Below are 14,184 nucleotides of genomic sequence, written 5' to 3'. Positions count from 1 at the left end.
CATATACTACTGCCTTTGCTTTTGCACGGCAAAGAAAAAATAAAACAAAAAGGCAACCTACTGAATGCCTTTGGAAAACATTTAATTTGCCATGTCCCCATTGTTATTTAAATCACGGTGAGGGAAAATTATATTTCTGTGGGTTCTATTTTTCTGTGAGTTCTTTCCAGTTAGCACTTCTGATATGTAAAATATTTGTCATTGGTGTAAAAGGTGAATATACCAACAATTTAAATTAGGATTAAAGATATTCTGTGGAAAACTCTCTACCCTTCTTTTAATAGTATAACCTTAGATATACCATGTAAACTTCTAGATCTTAGTTTTCTCTTCTATAAAATTTTACTTTGGGACGCCTGGGTGGCTCAGTGGGTTAAGCCTCTGCCTTCGGCTCAGGTCATGATCCCAGGGTCCTAGGATCGAGCCCCGCCTTGGGCTCTCTGCTCCTCGGGGAGTCTGCTTTCTCCTCTCTCCCTCTGCCTGCCTCTCTGCCTACTTGTGATCTCTGTCTGTCAAATAAATAAATAAAATCTTTAAAAAATAATTTACTTCTACACTCATTTGAAATTGGATATCTATTTTTGACATATATGGATGTTCATGCACAGTTCTCTAAGATATGTTGCTTTCATACTTTTAAAATAGATATAGTTCAAAGAACTTTGGAGATATTACCACATTAAATACCACAAAAACCTGGGGACAGACTATTTCTGTCCCCATTTTATTGGTGAGAAATGTGAGCCTTTGAGTGGTTAGTCAATTTGCTCAAGATGAGAATTAGTGGTTCTGGACATATCACACATACTATGGACACATTTATTAGGGTCTGTTATGTTTGAGTAACTACTCAAAAGTTCTGGAGGTCAGTGAAAAAAGTAAGCAAAAATCCTAGCCTTGTGGAGCTGATCATTATCCATTTAATCTGTGTGTAAATTCAAATGTATTTGTTTAAAGTGTAAATATTTATTTATCTGACAATTGTAAAGCTCTCTGCTCTTTACTATAGTCAGCTATAGAGCTATGCAATACTTTCTATCACTGTAAATGTCTACCCTTATGGGGAAAAAATGCATGTCCATCATGAGTCTGTCAGGGTTCCTACCTACCACAATATATTTTGTATTCCCAGTCAGTGTCACAAGAAAATAGATTTTAACTATATTTTTTGTGGAATGTGCAGATGGGTTCTCTTTTTAATACAGGCTTTAAATTTTTTTTTTTTTTTTAATGAGATTTCTCTAGTGGTTCAGTTGAGAACTAAAGAATTCATAAGACTTACTCTTTTAAAAGTTGGCCTAGGAATATTTTTAAAAGATTTGCGTGTTTGCAAGATCATTCGCTTAATACTTCATTTTTAGAAGTATAAAAGATCATTGCAGACCATGCTGTTATTAAAAATATCTAGACTTACAGAATGTTTGAAATAACTAATGGAAAAAGAAATCACAGTTATACTTTAGGGCACAAATATACATCCGAAAAGTCTCTTCTTATTGTTTTCATCCACTGTTTCAAAGTTAATGAGCTGTGACAAGATCATGAGCAATATTTTAACTGCAGGAAAGTAATATGTTTTTATTGTTAATTTTAATTCAGTTTCCACAAGTAAGATGACAATCTAAAATTTAATCTTATGAATGCTCCAAGGGAGTAATTAAAATAGTTAAGCTTTGCCATAAAAAATAGCATATAATATCTTCAAACTATAAACATTGTCATTGATTCAAATCAGCATTCTTTCTCTATTTGATATACAAGAACACTTTAATTAATTTTAAATATTAAACATACTTTGCTGGAAAATTAATAAGCATTCCTTACTTAAGTAAAAGCTATTAGTTATTTTCATATAACTTGTCAAGCATAGTGTATCCAGCTAAGGAAATACATATTTCTGTCAATTTTTACACCACATTTTCTAGGGAAATACATTCAAATGATGCTTTTTCTCCCACAAATTTAGGAAATTTGTATTGACTACATATAAATACATTTAGATCTTAAATTTTTTTAACATATCTATCATGTTCATATATTTTGTAGAAAGACCAGTGCATATCTCTAATTCTATTATCATGCTCTTATATTTATTACTACTATTTATTATTATTTGATGCATATAGTAAATATTTTATGCTTTGGAAATATCAATGAAGAAAGCATGGCGATATTTACAGGACAAAATTCAGGCCAAATCTTACATTAATTCCTTCAGAAAATAATGGTAGAAAATCTAGCATACTATGGTAAGTTGTGTAAGGAATATTTAGAAGGATGTCTCATGATTTAAATTCTCAGAATAATGCAACTTTTAGAAAAGATGGTTATTATACAGGGCTTAAGGAATAGGCTAAACATTTAATCGTACAGGAAAAGACCAAAGACTTCCCAAGATAGAAGGTAAAAGTGAACCATCACTAAGAGGTAACAGCAGGCATATTGTATTAAAGGGACAATGGGAGATATGATGTATTAAGAGAAAATAACTTGCACATTACATACTAAAATATGAAGTAAAAAAAATTCCTAATGTGTGTATATATGAGTATTTTGGTGGGAATTTCAAGGATAAATACATTCTTAAAAAGAACCATTAACCCAAACTGTTTCGCTTTCTGTACATAAGAAAGATGAGTGAGCTTCTAAAACCAAAGGTGGAACATAATGAAAAAGTCTCAAAACTGAAAACAATTCTTTGTTGTTGAAAATTAAAAGTCAACTTGTAAGCAATAGTGACAAAAAGCAAAGATTCTAATGAATTGTTTAATGAAGTTTAAATGAACGATATCAATGATGGAGAATGACTATTTGGACAAAGGACCTACCTCTTGCCATAAATTCTTTCAGGTTTTCTTATTTTAGAGGGTGTTCATAAATAGGAGCTCATTCTGAGAGAAGTGATCTTAAATGGCTATGTTTCTCCACTTACTAAAATTTAGAACAATAAATATGAATTATAATGGCACGAACAATCAGGGATTCTTTTTTTCTCACCATTTTTTTATGAAATACTCAGTGCTTAGGAAAAAAATCTTTGTATGGATCATGGCACATCAGGCCCTTATGGCCTCTATCTGAAAAAAAAGCAAACTCTGTTAGAATTAGATTATATTGCATCCACAGAGTACTTAGACAATAATTGTTTAATAGGCTTGATAATTGGAAAATAATAAGTTTTTTTAATATACATTTCGGCTTCCTAGCTGTTGACCTTAACACAGTCTAATGTGACATCTTCCTCTGGTAGTCTTCCAGCAGTTGGGGTTTAAATGTAACACAGAATTAAAGAGAAAGATTTCATGGTCTGACAAATCAAAATTGCATCTCTTTTTGTATAGTCAATTACAAATAAAGTATTGCAGCTCTTAAATTGGATGCTTAGTTTAGATTTGATAACACTAATGGGTAGTAATCCTTTTCTGAGATTTTACAAGTAAAATGTTAAAACGGAAATGTAATGCAATCATGTATACACCAGTTTTTCAGATAAGTAGAGATTTCTATTTAGGGATGTCACATCGTATACTGTTTATTGTTGATATTTTTCTATTACCAAAAAAAAAGTGCTTTATTTACCAAACCTTTTTTTTTCTTTGTAATTAAGGAAACACCTTTGCATTTCTCTCAGTTTCAGGGGTCCTTGTTCTTCTTCCTCATGTTCTCCCTCTTCTTCCTCCTCCTCTCTTCTGTCTCTCTGCTGCTCCTTACTTTTACCCGCCTCTCTCTCCCTCCCTCCTCCTTGCCTTCAACCTCAACCTCTAGGCTCCCTTCTGACCTCTCTCTCTCTAATAAATGGAGATAAATCTTTACATTCCTTTCACTTTTATGGCAGTTCCTCTTGAATGCAAAAACACTTAGGAGTACTCTATTCTTATTTTTTTCTTCTGCTCTGGCTTCTGAAATCATTCGTCCAGTCTTTACCTGGTTAACACTTACACTACTTGTAGCTGACTTTTTTCCATAAAAATATTTGATTAGGCTTCAAAAAAATTATTGACAAAAGGTAGATGTTTATTACCTAAAAAAATACTAACTACAATTTTCCTTTGTTCTTTTTTGAATTATTTTTGAAAGATTTTATTTATTTATTTATTTATTTGACAGAGAGAGAGAGAGATCACAAGTAGGCAGAGAGGCAAGCGGGGTGGGGGTGGGGGATGGGAAGCAGGCTCCCCGCTGAGCAGAGAGCCTATTCAGGACTCAAGTTTAGGACCCTGAGATCATGACCAGAGCCTAGGGCTGAGGCTTAAACCACTGAGCCACTCAGGCAACTGCCCTTTGTTTGTTCTTTAGTATTTGAAATATGTAATTGGTAAAAATTTAATTTTCACACAGTTCTTGGTTAATTATTTTGCAACATGAGGAGCAATTCCTGGGTTTGTTTTTAGATCTACTTATTATAGTACAAAACGCCACTTTTGTTTATAGCAAGTTTTAAATTTCATGATTTCTTTAAACATATTTTTAGTAAAGTTTCTCCAAATTATTTCTCTCTCTTAAGTTTAAGGTACCCTAAAATTTAAACAATTACAACAGTGGTTGCAAAATAAAAAGAATGAAATACAAAATCACTCTTTCTAGTGTCACTTTTAAATTATTACCAGTAGTCTTGAATCTGTACTCTCTTAATTTATTTTAATTGTGTTAGCATTCAGATACCTGGTTAAATAAAAGCTATTTTATGTACCTTGTGTATTTAGCCAGGAAAAAATGATATCAGGAAATTGAGTAATAAGTATTTTCGTAATCAATGAATATTTCAATAAAACTGAATTTAAAGAATTTCTGATTAAATAACACCCCCACGTGCACCCCCAGAGCCAATGATGTTTCCATTAAAGAGAAGTAGTGACTTTGTAGAGAAAGCACTAAGAAGAGCCCAAGGGCAAAGTTTCTTTTGACTGGCTAGATGATTATGACCAGCTACAGGTTTCTCACCTTTACAAACAATGGGCTACAACTGCACTATCAACTCTATGGAGCATTTGTGGGAATAAAGTAACAAAATGAATGTGAAATGGATTTGTAAATTGTCAAGCACTATGTCAGTATGAATTGTTATTATTATCATTGTTCTTGTGTTTATACGTAATTGGTTCTCTACTTCATAAAATATAAGTTAGAACGAAGTCAGTAGTTCATATTTGTATAATAAAAAGATTTCCAATTATGTGCGAAGTATAATTTTAGAAAGTAAAAGTTAAGATATTATATTTTCCAGCTTTTATAAGTCATTTCTACTATGAGTTTTGAAATGGTGTTTTCTATATATAGAAGAACTATAGGTGAACTATTAATAATCCTATTTTCTAATATTTCAGATTTAGGTCAATCATGAAAGAAAATGTTAAATTGTAACTTAACCACCCATCTAGGAATCTAATTCAAATTCAAAGACAAAATTCTTGTTATTTTTTATTAAATAAAATTGGACATAGTAAATAGGTTATAACTGAGCTTTACATGACTTAGTAAATGTGTTTGCATTTCTTTTATTCTTCCTTTAAATAATGATTTCTTAAATTATTCATAGATGGAATTAATATGAAGGCAGTATCCACACTTATTTTCTTTTAATTGTGCATATTAGCTATTTTTTAAAGCAAATTAGTTGAAAATAGATGGCATCTTCTTTGAAACTCAATTGGACATACCTAATTATATGAATTATATTGGCAGTGTTTGTAATAAAGCCCAATGACCCCTGTCAGACTCTAAGATAAACTTAGGGACCATTTTTCTGGGAGAAAGTTCAAACTCTGGGATAGTGATGATCAAACTTTATTTTGAAAAAAAATTATATTTATAGTCTAGTGCGGTGACAATTTCTGAACTCATTTTTAGGATTTTGAAATTGTTATTCAGCAAGTTTAAAGTGAGTCCCAGAAATTGCTTTGAGAAAAACTAGTCTAGAAAATTTTTCTGCCAATCTGTAATAATATAGGAAGAAAATCATATAAGTAATTTATTGGATTCATGTCTTACAAAGCATTGTGAACAGTTGTGAACACTTAATATAGAAGGATATCTGTAAATTATTAAGGATCTACAAATTAAAATTATTCATCTTATCAATATTTTCCTAACTTCAGTATCTGTGCTTAATGTTGGGGCTACAAATTAATCATTCAAATAATGAGCACACCTTTTTCCAGTTGAGATCTCCCAATTGTCTGAAAGTGACTTTTACGTTATTTACTATGCTTTAAGATTCCACTATGAAATAAGTGATTCTTAAGCCAGTATCACTTTTTTCCCGACACTAATAACAAAATACTTTTTCTTATGTATTAGGGTTCACCAGGAGAACGTGGATCAGCAGGTACAGCTGGCCCAATTGGTTTGCCAGGACGTCCAGGCCCCCAGGGTCCTCCTGGTCCAGCTGGAGAAAAAGGTGCTCCTGTAAGTAATTTCAAGGAGAAAATATATTATACTGCCATTCTGCACAAGTTATTACTTTTTATTCAAGGATATTAGCTCTTCATACTCCACTGCCTTCTCTCTGCATATGTGCCTGGCATATAAACACACATTTTTTTATATTTATAATAGAGAAAATTTCAAATTCAATTAAATAAGATGACATTTTCCCACACTTTATGAAACTCTAAGACCTGTGAGGGAGTTGGATATTAATGTAAAAGGCTTCTGATTTTGCTCCTTTTAAAAAATAAAATTGGAGTTTTGATTAAAACTACACTTTGCTGCTTTATATTAGAAAAGTGTGCACTTTTCATTCCTCTTGTATTACAACATCATATCCAGTATTTCCAAAGTCTGTAAATGAAACTCACAGAAAGTGGCTGCCCTTCTCATGTAATTTGAGTTTTGATCTACAGTGAGTGAGATGGGAAACATCTAACCAGTTATTTTATCTTATATCTATTGGATTTAAAAATTTTATTTTTAAATGATTGTAGGCTATATTGTATTCATTAGGCTTATGTCTCTTTGTCAAGATTTCTTCTTGGTTTCTGTTTCTGCTTTTGAATTAATCATGTTAATTTTCTTTAAAAATTCTCATCCTCCAAGGTTAAAACACAAACTCACTCAATGAATGTGGATGAAATGGTTGACCATAATATATAAAAATAGGAGTTCAATACTTTTTATACATTTAAGTCTTAATATATATATAACCTAATTTAAAGCTATAATTTACAAAATATTGATTCATTACTAAGACTTTAGTTTTAGCAGCTTGCTTTCATTGTCCATGCATTTTCTCTCATTACCGTTTGTGATATTATATAAATGTTTCCCAATTAAAATGCTTGTTCTCTGTGATCTGTTACCTTTCAGAAATATTAGAATGGGGCCATACCACCTGTAGATAGATTTTTTGGTGCAAAAAGAAAACACATTTAATTGCTGAGAAAAATTTTAAAGCAATGTTTCCAACTTAGTAAGTATGTTGAAAATGTAGACATTATTTTCTGAGATGTTAACAACTATGAAAAAATTATTCTTTGCCCCTTCATACAAACTTCCCACCAACTTTTCTAGTATGATGTGCATGAGAAAGGGATGGAAGAGACACTTAGGCCTTCTCATAAAAGTTCACTCAAAAATCCAGGGTACCCATATCTTGGCACAACATAGTGAAGAATGCATATAGAATAATAAGATACACATTTCTTCTTATACAAACTGGAAATATACCAATGAGAGAAGTCAAGGATTTTGTAAGATAATATATTGAAATGCTGCATTTTAAAGTGGTTTAATACCTTGGTTTTATGAAGAAAAATGGAAAATTTTGAATCAAAGAAAAGAATATGGAAAAGTTCTGAAAGTGATAATAAGAAATTAGTTTTGTGAAATAGAGGAGATGTTAGTAACAAAAGGCCTTCCTCGTAAGAGCTAAGATTTGGGCTTGGATTTCACTGGTGATTGATGACACAATGACTAAGAAGGGGAAAGAGATCCTCTGCCCATTTGTCCTCTCTCAATCATTCCCTCCACCAACAAAAATTCCATGATGTTTATTCTTTTTTTGTTGTTGTTCAACAAATAGTTATTAAGAAATAAGTGCAGTGCACTGTATTAGTTAATAGTTAATATTTTTGAAGGAGTTATCTATTTAGAGATAGTAGCATAAAATGTTTATACAAGTGTTAGGGATACCCATAGACCTCCATGTAGAGGTCTAAAAAAACTGATGAAACTGATGAAAATGTTGGCTAATACGTTAAGTTATGTTATGTGCAGTTAATATGTTAATATGTTAAGTGCAGTCATTTACTTCTTCCTAAATCCAAATATAAGTTTGGGATCTTAACTCCTCTGAGCAGCTTGTGTTATGAAAATATTATATAATTATTAGTAAGCTAAGTCGTGCATTTAAAAAAAAAAATAAGATGAGGGTCTGTGGAAGGCAAGTCCTTGTCTAACTTAACCACCAATCCACCTTCCTAGAAGGAAGAAAATGAAAAACAAGAGCTGGGAATATCCACATGACTTACTTATGGCAATAACTGTGCTCTAATCTCTAACTCCAAATTAATCAATCAGTGTCAGGATTGTGAATCTGAGTTATTTAGAATAAGAGCAATGTAAAAAAAAAAAATAAGAGCAATGTTAGGAGGTATATTGCTGAATTCCCATGTGGTGCAATCTTGAGGCAGGGGAATAAAGGTTTGGACTGTCCTTTAGAGGAAATCATAATGGTGGGCATTTTGAAAGACTCAAGTAAGAGAGAGATAGAGTAAAAACCCATGACCGAGAAACAGATTCTTAACTACAGAGAACAAACTGTTGGTTACCAGAGGGTAGGTGGGGGCAGATGAGTTACACAGGTGATGAGAATTAAGGAGGGCAACGTCATGATGAGCACTGGGTGACGTATGGAAATGCTGAATCACTATATTGTGCACCTGAAACTAATATTATACTTTATGTTATACTTTATGTTAACTAACTGGGATTTAAATAAAAACTCTAAAAAAAAAAAAAAAAAAGCAGCCATGAGTGGTAGAAAATATATCCAGGGCACACCATCATATAGGCCTGAGAGTGAAGACTCTTCTTTGTTGAATGATGTAAAAGATCAAGAATACTGAAAGTTGAGTAAAAGCAAAAAGAGGGATGGGTACTTGGCCTATTGGCCATTTGTGACCTCTGGGTAATTTCAGTGGGATTCAAAAGAAGACTGGTGATAAAGGAATGGGATCGGTACATATGGAGCAACCCAGCAGCCATGTGGCTTAAAAATAGAGGGGCAGTAGGTAGAAGTAAAAGGAGAATTGAATACATTTCCTCTTATGATGATGATGCACATTTATCTGCTTAACTAATAATAAGAAAATAATAAAGAAAAGTGTCAGTGAGAATTAAGGAAGTTAAGGGTGTCAGAGTAAACTAGGGTTGTCAGCTTCAGCCAGTCGGAATTGGACTGGGAATTCAAGTCTATTATTTGTTGACTTATGATTTTGACCAAGTTATTTAACATCCCAATGTCTCTGAAAAGAAGATAACCACAGTGTTTTGTGAGGATTAGATGAAGTTGTAGTCCTAAATTACTTTGTAGAATTGTGATAATAAGTCTTCAGTGAACCGCCATAGTCTTAAGTCTGGACAAGAGTTGTCGTAAAAAAGGATGGATAGATGCATAAATTGGCTTTGAATCAAGAGGGATGGATTTGGTGAGTTATAATAAAAGTTGAGAGTAAGGATGCAGGCAAAATGCAAGATCATGCCAAGTCAAACATAGGATATGGGGATGAGTAGCTGCTTCTATCAAAATTTTAAGCTGAGGTTCAGCCATTAACATTAGTGAAAAAGGTAGAAGGAATGAAATAAAGAGTGCTTAAGGAAAGATGGATGATGTTTCTGATAGTCCTATGGATTGCAGGCCGAGAGATGCATACATAATAGAGGAAGACTTTGTCATCTCGCAGAGCTGTAAATGAAGAATCTAAATTTAGTGGGGTGCAGAGCAGTTGAAAGATTTTTCCTGACTCCACGCAGACCAGAATCAGAAAAAATAAATGGCAGGTGGTTTTGGCTAGAGATCGTGTGTACTGTAATGAAGGCAGATGGGAACTAATCTGTCTTATTTACGGGTGCTCTTGTATAAGACAATCGATTTTTGGAGTTTAGGCTCTAAAGGAAATCCAAATTTAAGGAAAAGTATCTGAATCAGCTGATGTGTTTAAAATGATGAAATTCACTATGAGTAACATAGCACATTTTATGAGTAGAAATAGGTTTGAGATATTGCAATATTTGATTTAAAGGAAATAAAAAGTCTCCAAGGTGACATCAGGGGTACGTCTTAAATGATAATTAGGGCATAGTGTTGAAAGAAGAGCCTGTGGAATCTAGAAAATGAATAAATCGAAGTTTATAAGTTAACTTTGTTTTATGGATATGTTGTTATTTCTGTTGCCATTAATAACTCAACAAATATTCCCGAAGTGCCTACTCTGGGTCACAGGACAAAGGGATGAAATGGAATGCAAAAACAGACATCGTTTCTGTCCTCATACGATTTATTGTCTGATGGGGCAATTCGATAATAAGCAAAGAATCACTATGTGTATAATTACAGACTCCGGTTAGTGATATGAAAGGAATGTACTGGTGTATGTCAGCTTGTTCAATGGAGGGAACTGAGTTGGAATCGGGTCTTTTCCTTGGACAGCGCACGGATGATGGAATGTAAGAGATGAAGATAAATAATAGGTGAAGTGTCCTCCTAGGCATCCTCCGGCCAAGTAACAAGAGGGTCATGGAATCAGCTTTCACTGAAAAAATTTCTAGAGGGGTTGGAATGCAGAGAGCAAGTGCAGGGAGAGGCTAGATGCTGCTGGGCAGGTAGTAGGAGGCAGATAATGGCAGGCCCCACTAGCAGTGTGGTCTTTTATCTTTGGAATGGTAAACAAGTAAATTGACTGAAGAATGTTGGTAAGATGATCTGATTGTCTCCCTGGTTACGGCAGGGGGAATAGTTTGGAGATAAGAATAGATGTGAGAAAGGAAAAAAAGTTTATTTCAACCCTTGAAAAGAAGGCTACTGGTATTTTGGGATAAGGTGTTACTGGTAGAGATAAAGTGAAGAAACTACATTCAGGAGATAAAACAGATAAAACTTAATCCTTGTGACAGGATAGTAAATGATGAGGGAAGGGGGGTGTTGGGGAAGGGTAAGACAAAGCCAGAAGCTAATGACATGTAGATTCCCAAACCCTGGAACTAGAAGAATGAGTCACTGAGAGCAATCCGGTATATATATATATACCTTACGCAAAACTGAGGGAATCTTAACTTTCAGGAAATAATTTATTTTAAATCCTGAAAGAGCTCTTAATGGAAAATAATGTCATCATTCCTTATCTAGGCGCTATTTTCTTTAATTACACGATAGAAGTAAATTTAAAGACGGGAAAATAACGCCATTGTCAAAAAATAAAGAAAACTAATGGCTTTGTCATTTTGAATCAGTAAAAGCAGCAATGAATTAAAATATAAAAATCTAGGAAAATCCATGACACATTTGTTAAAAAAGAGAAAAAGCTGATGCATAAAGCATATTATAAAGCTGGGAATTATGAGCAAATGCATGATTTATGATTTATGGCTTTTTTTGGCCCAGCTATTTCAGTAACTTCACCAAAGAACCATAAAAGCTCAGTGAATTTTCATCAACACCAAGCATCTGATCTATCAATATACGATACTTGATTAGAAAGTATGTGTTTGAAGGAAAAATTCTAAGTTGAATGTTAATTTTGTGGACCATAGCCTGAGATTTATAAAACGTTAACAAGGATGGTATTCTTAGTCAGGAAAGAACGTAGGGATCTTTTGTGTCATCATTTACTACTTGAAAATACTTTTTCTTGGTAACATTAATTTCTTTCTCTAATATGAAACCCAGAGTATGACTGTTGCACTCAAAAATTGTAATAAATAGCTAATTTACAGGTTTCTTACAGCGAAGTAATAGTCTGCTGGATTTTCAATACAGGGAGAAAAAGGTCCCCAAGGTCCCGCTGGGAGAGATGGAGTTCAAGGCCCTGTGGGTCTCCCAGGACCTGCTGGGCCTGCGGGCTCCCCTGGAGAAGATGGAGACAAGGTTGGTATTCTTTATTCATATTAGTACCTCTTGTGAAAATTTAATTTTTTTTCTCAAGAATCCTAGATTTAATGCTTCTGAAGATTAGATAACAAATCTTAAGATGGCTTTTACAAAGTTTCATACATGTTCCATGTGCTCGAAGGTTTCAGTTTAGTGTGAGTAGTACTATCTATCCACGAAATAGTATGTCAGACCTAAACAAGAAAAGGGAACACAAAAACAATCGTGGGGGGTGGGGGAAGAGCAGGTGCCAAAATTGTTTATTTTCAAATATATAGCTTCTGAAATAAATGTGAAACTAATTAAATTAATTATTTGTATATACTTAGGACTTATGTTGTGGATATTGTAAAGGAAGACTTAAGAATGAGTCACATACCTGTTTGCTAACACTACTTTTCTTTTAGCCAACATGTAAATAAAGATTCTAAACTCTTGAATCTGAATGTAGGGCTGTGTTGTTATGTGTATGAATTTAATGTCTTCTGATATTGTGAAATGCCATAACACAATTTATGAACCAGAAATCCGATAATGTGCGACATTTTAGCATTTTGAAGACCAGGAGAAAAAAATAAAGTAATTTTTGATTAATGCGTAATTATATATTTGTATAAATCAGCTACTTCCAGTATCAGTTTATAGTGATGGTATTTTAGACAAAATTGATTTTGTGAATTAAAAATCCAGTTGCACTATTCCTCAATGTTCAGTTGACTTTGGTTGTCTATATACTAGTCAACACTAAAAAAGAGAAGCAGAGAAAACCCAGGATTTTACATTTTAAACAATGACATTAAACACAAGCACATATTTACGTTAAAGTAAGATTTAATAATGGGATAATAGTGATGACAGTTACAATGCAGGCACAACATATTAGAAATAAACTTTTAACTTAAATCTTTCCAATGCAGGGTGAAATTGGTGAACCGGGACAGAAGGGCAGCAAGGGTGACAAAGGAGAAAATGTGAGTTTCCTAGTTCTTACTGAGGGGCATTATACATTCAACCCTTTTGTTGTTGTTGTTAACCACGGATATTTTTCCGTAGTACTGCATATTGTAATATCTATACTATATTACCTCTTCGGCAACTATTCAGTTGAGATTCAGTCAATTCTATTAAACCTCTTTCTGATGTGATGTTTAAGGTATGTAATAATTCCAACCCTGAAAGCCTCGCAGTGAGACTAAGTCACCAGCAGGTTTACCCTCCAACACTTTTGCATCATGAGTTCATATATCCCTGTGGTTTAAAGAGAAACCATGTCTTAGTGTGGTTATGAAAAGGATTTTGATCTGGTGGAAACCTGAACATGTCTCAGGTACCCTGATGGTCTATGAATCCTGCTTTCAGAATCTTTTAAGTACTCTTCCCAACAGGTGGCAGATATACCAACAATGACTGTTTTTCTTCAGTGCTCTGATCTTTTATAGTGACTGATCAGTTATTTATGTAAAAAAAGGCAGTTAAGAAGAAACATTTATGCATGTAAGACTCATAAACGTATTGAAATCTATTGCTCAAAAAAAGGCGTCTGATATACTTAATATATAAACTAAGTTTGCATGTGTTTTCCTAGGAAGGAGATGCAGATTTTCATATATCACTACATTCTGTCTATATAGAACCCCCCAATCCCAATATTCATTTACAAGATAGTGTTTAGACAAATCTTTTTTTTTTTTTAAATTTTTAAAATTTATTTATTTGACAGGCAGAGATTACAAGTAGGCAGAGAGGCAGGCAGAGAGAGAGAGAGAGAGGGAAGCAGGCTCCCGGCTAAGCAGAGAGCCCCATATGGGGCTGGATCCCAGATCCCTGGGATCATGACCTGAGCTGAAGGCAGAGGCTTAACCCACTGAGCCACCCAGGCGCCCTAGATAAATCTTTTAAGTGCTCTTTCTGACTCATGCCCATCTCAGTAAAGAAATCTGGCATTTTGAAAAGCTTCAAATGTGAAATTTCAGTATCTTAGCATAAAAATCTATTTTTAAATATCCACATTACAGATGAGAGTGCTTTAAGTAATAACTAGCAATTTAAAGTTGATTGCAAATACGCAAGCCTGAGTCTCAAGAAGTAAAACAAAAGAA

At 33.6% G+C, this 14,184-nt stretch overlaps 1 protein-coding gene across 2 annotated transcripts in view; it reads left to right on the top strand.

Moving 5' to 3' along the window:
- COL11A1 (collagen type XI alpha 1 chain) overlaps nucleotides 1-14,184 on the top strand; it is a 213,758-nt gene that overhangs the window by 155,589 nt on the left and 43,985 nt on the right. For both annotated transcript variants that reach the window (XM_059137189.1, XM_059137188.1), the window contains exons 42-44: nucleotides 6,298-6,405; nucleotides 11,975-12,082; nucleotides 13,003-13,056. In XM_059137189.1, the coding sequence (XP_058993172.1) occupies nucleotides 6,298-6,405; nucleotides 11,975-12,082; nucleotides 13,003-13,056 (270 nt within the window). The remainder of the gene's footprint in view (nucleotides 1-6,297; nucleotides 6,406-11,974; nucleotides 12,083-13,002; nucleotides 13,057-14,184) is intronic.

The sequence above is a fragment of the Mustela lutreola genome, chromosome 10 (assembly GCF_030435805.1).
Source record: "Mustela lutreola isolate mMusLut2 chromosome 10, mMusLut2.pri, whole genome shotgun sequence".
Classification (NCBI taxonomy): Eukaryota; Metazoa; Chordata; class Mammalia; order Carnivora; family Mustelidae; genus Mustela; species Mustela lutreola.
The sequence above is the reverse complement of the archived record's forward strand: the minus strand, read 5'-3'. Positions and strand labels throughout refer to the sequence as shown.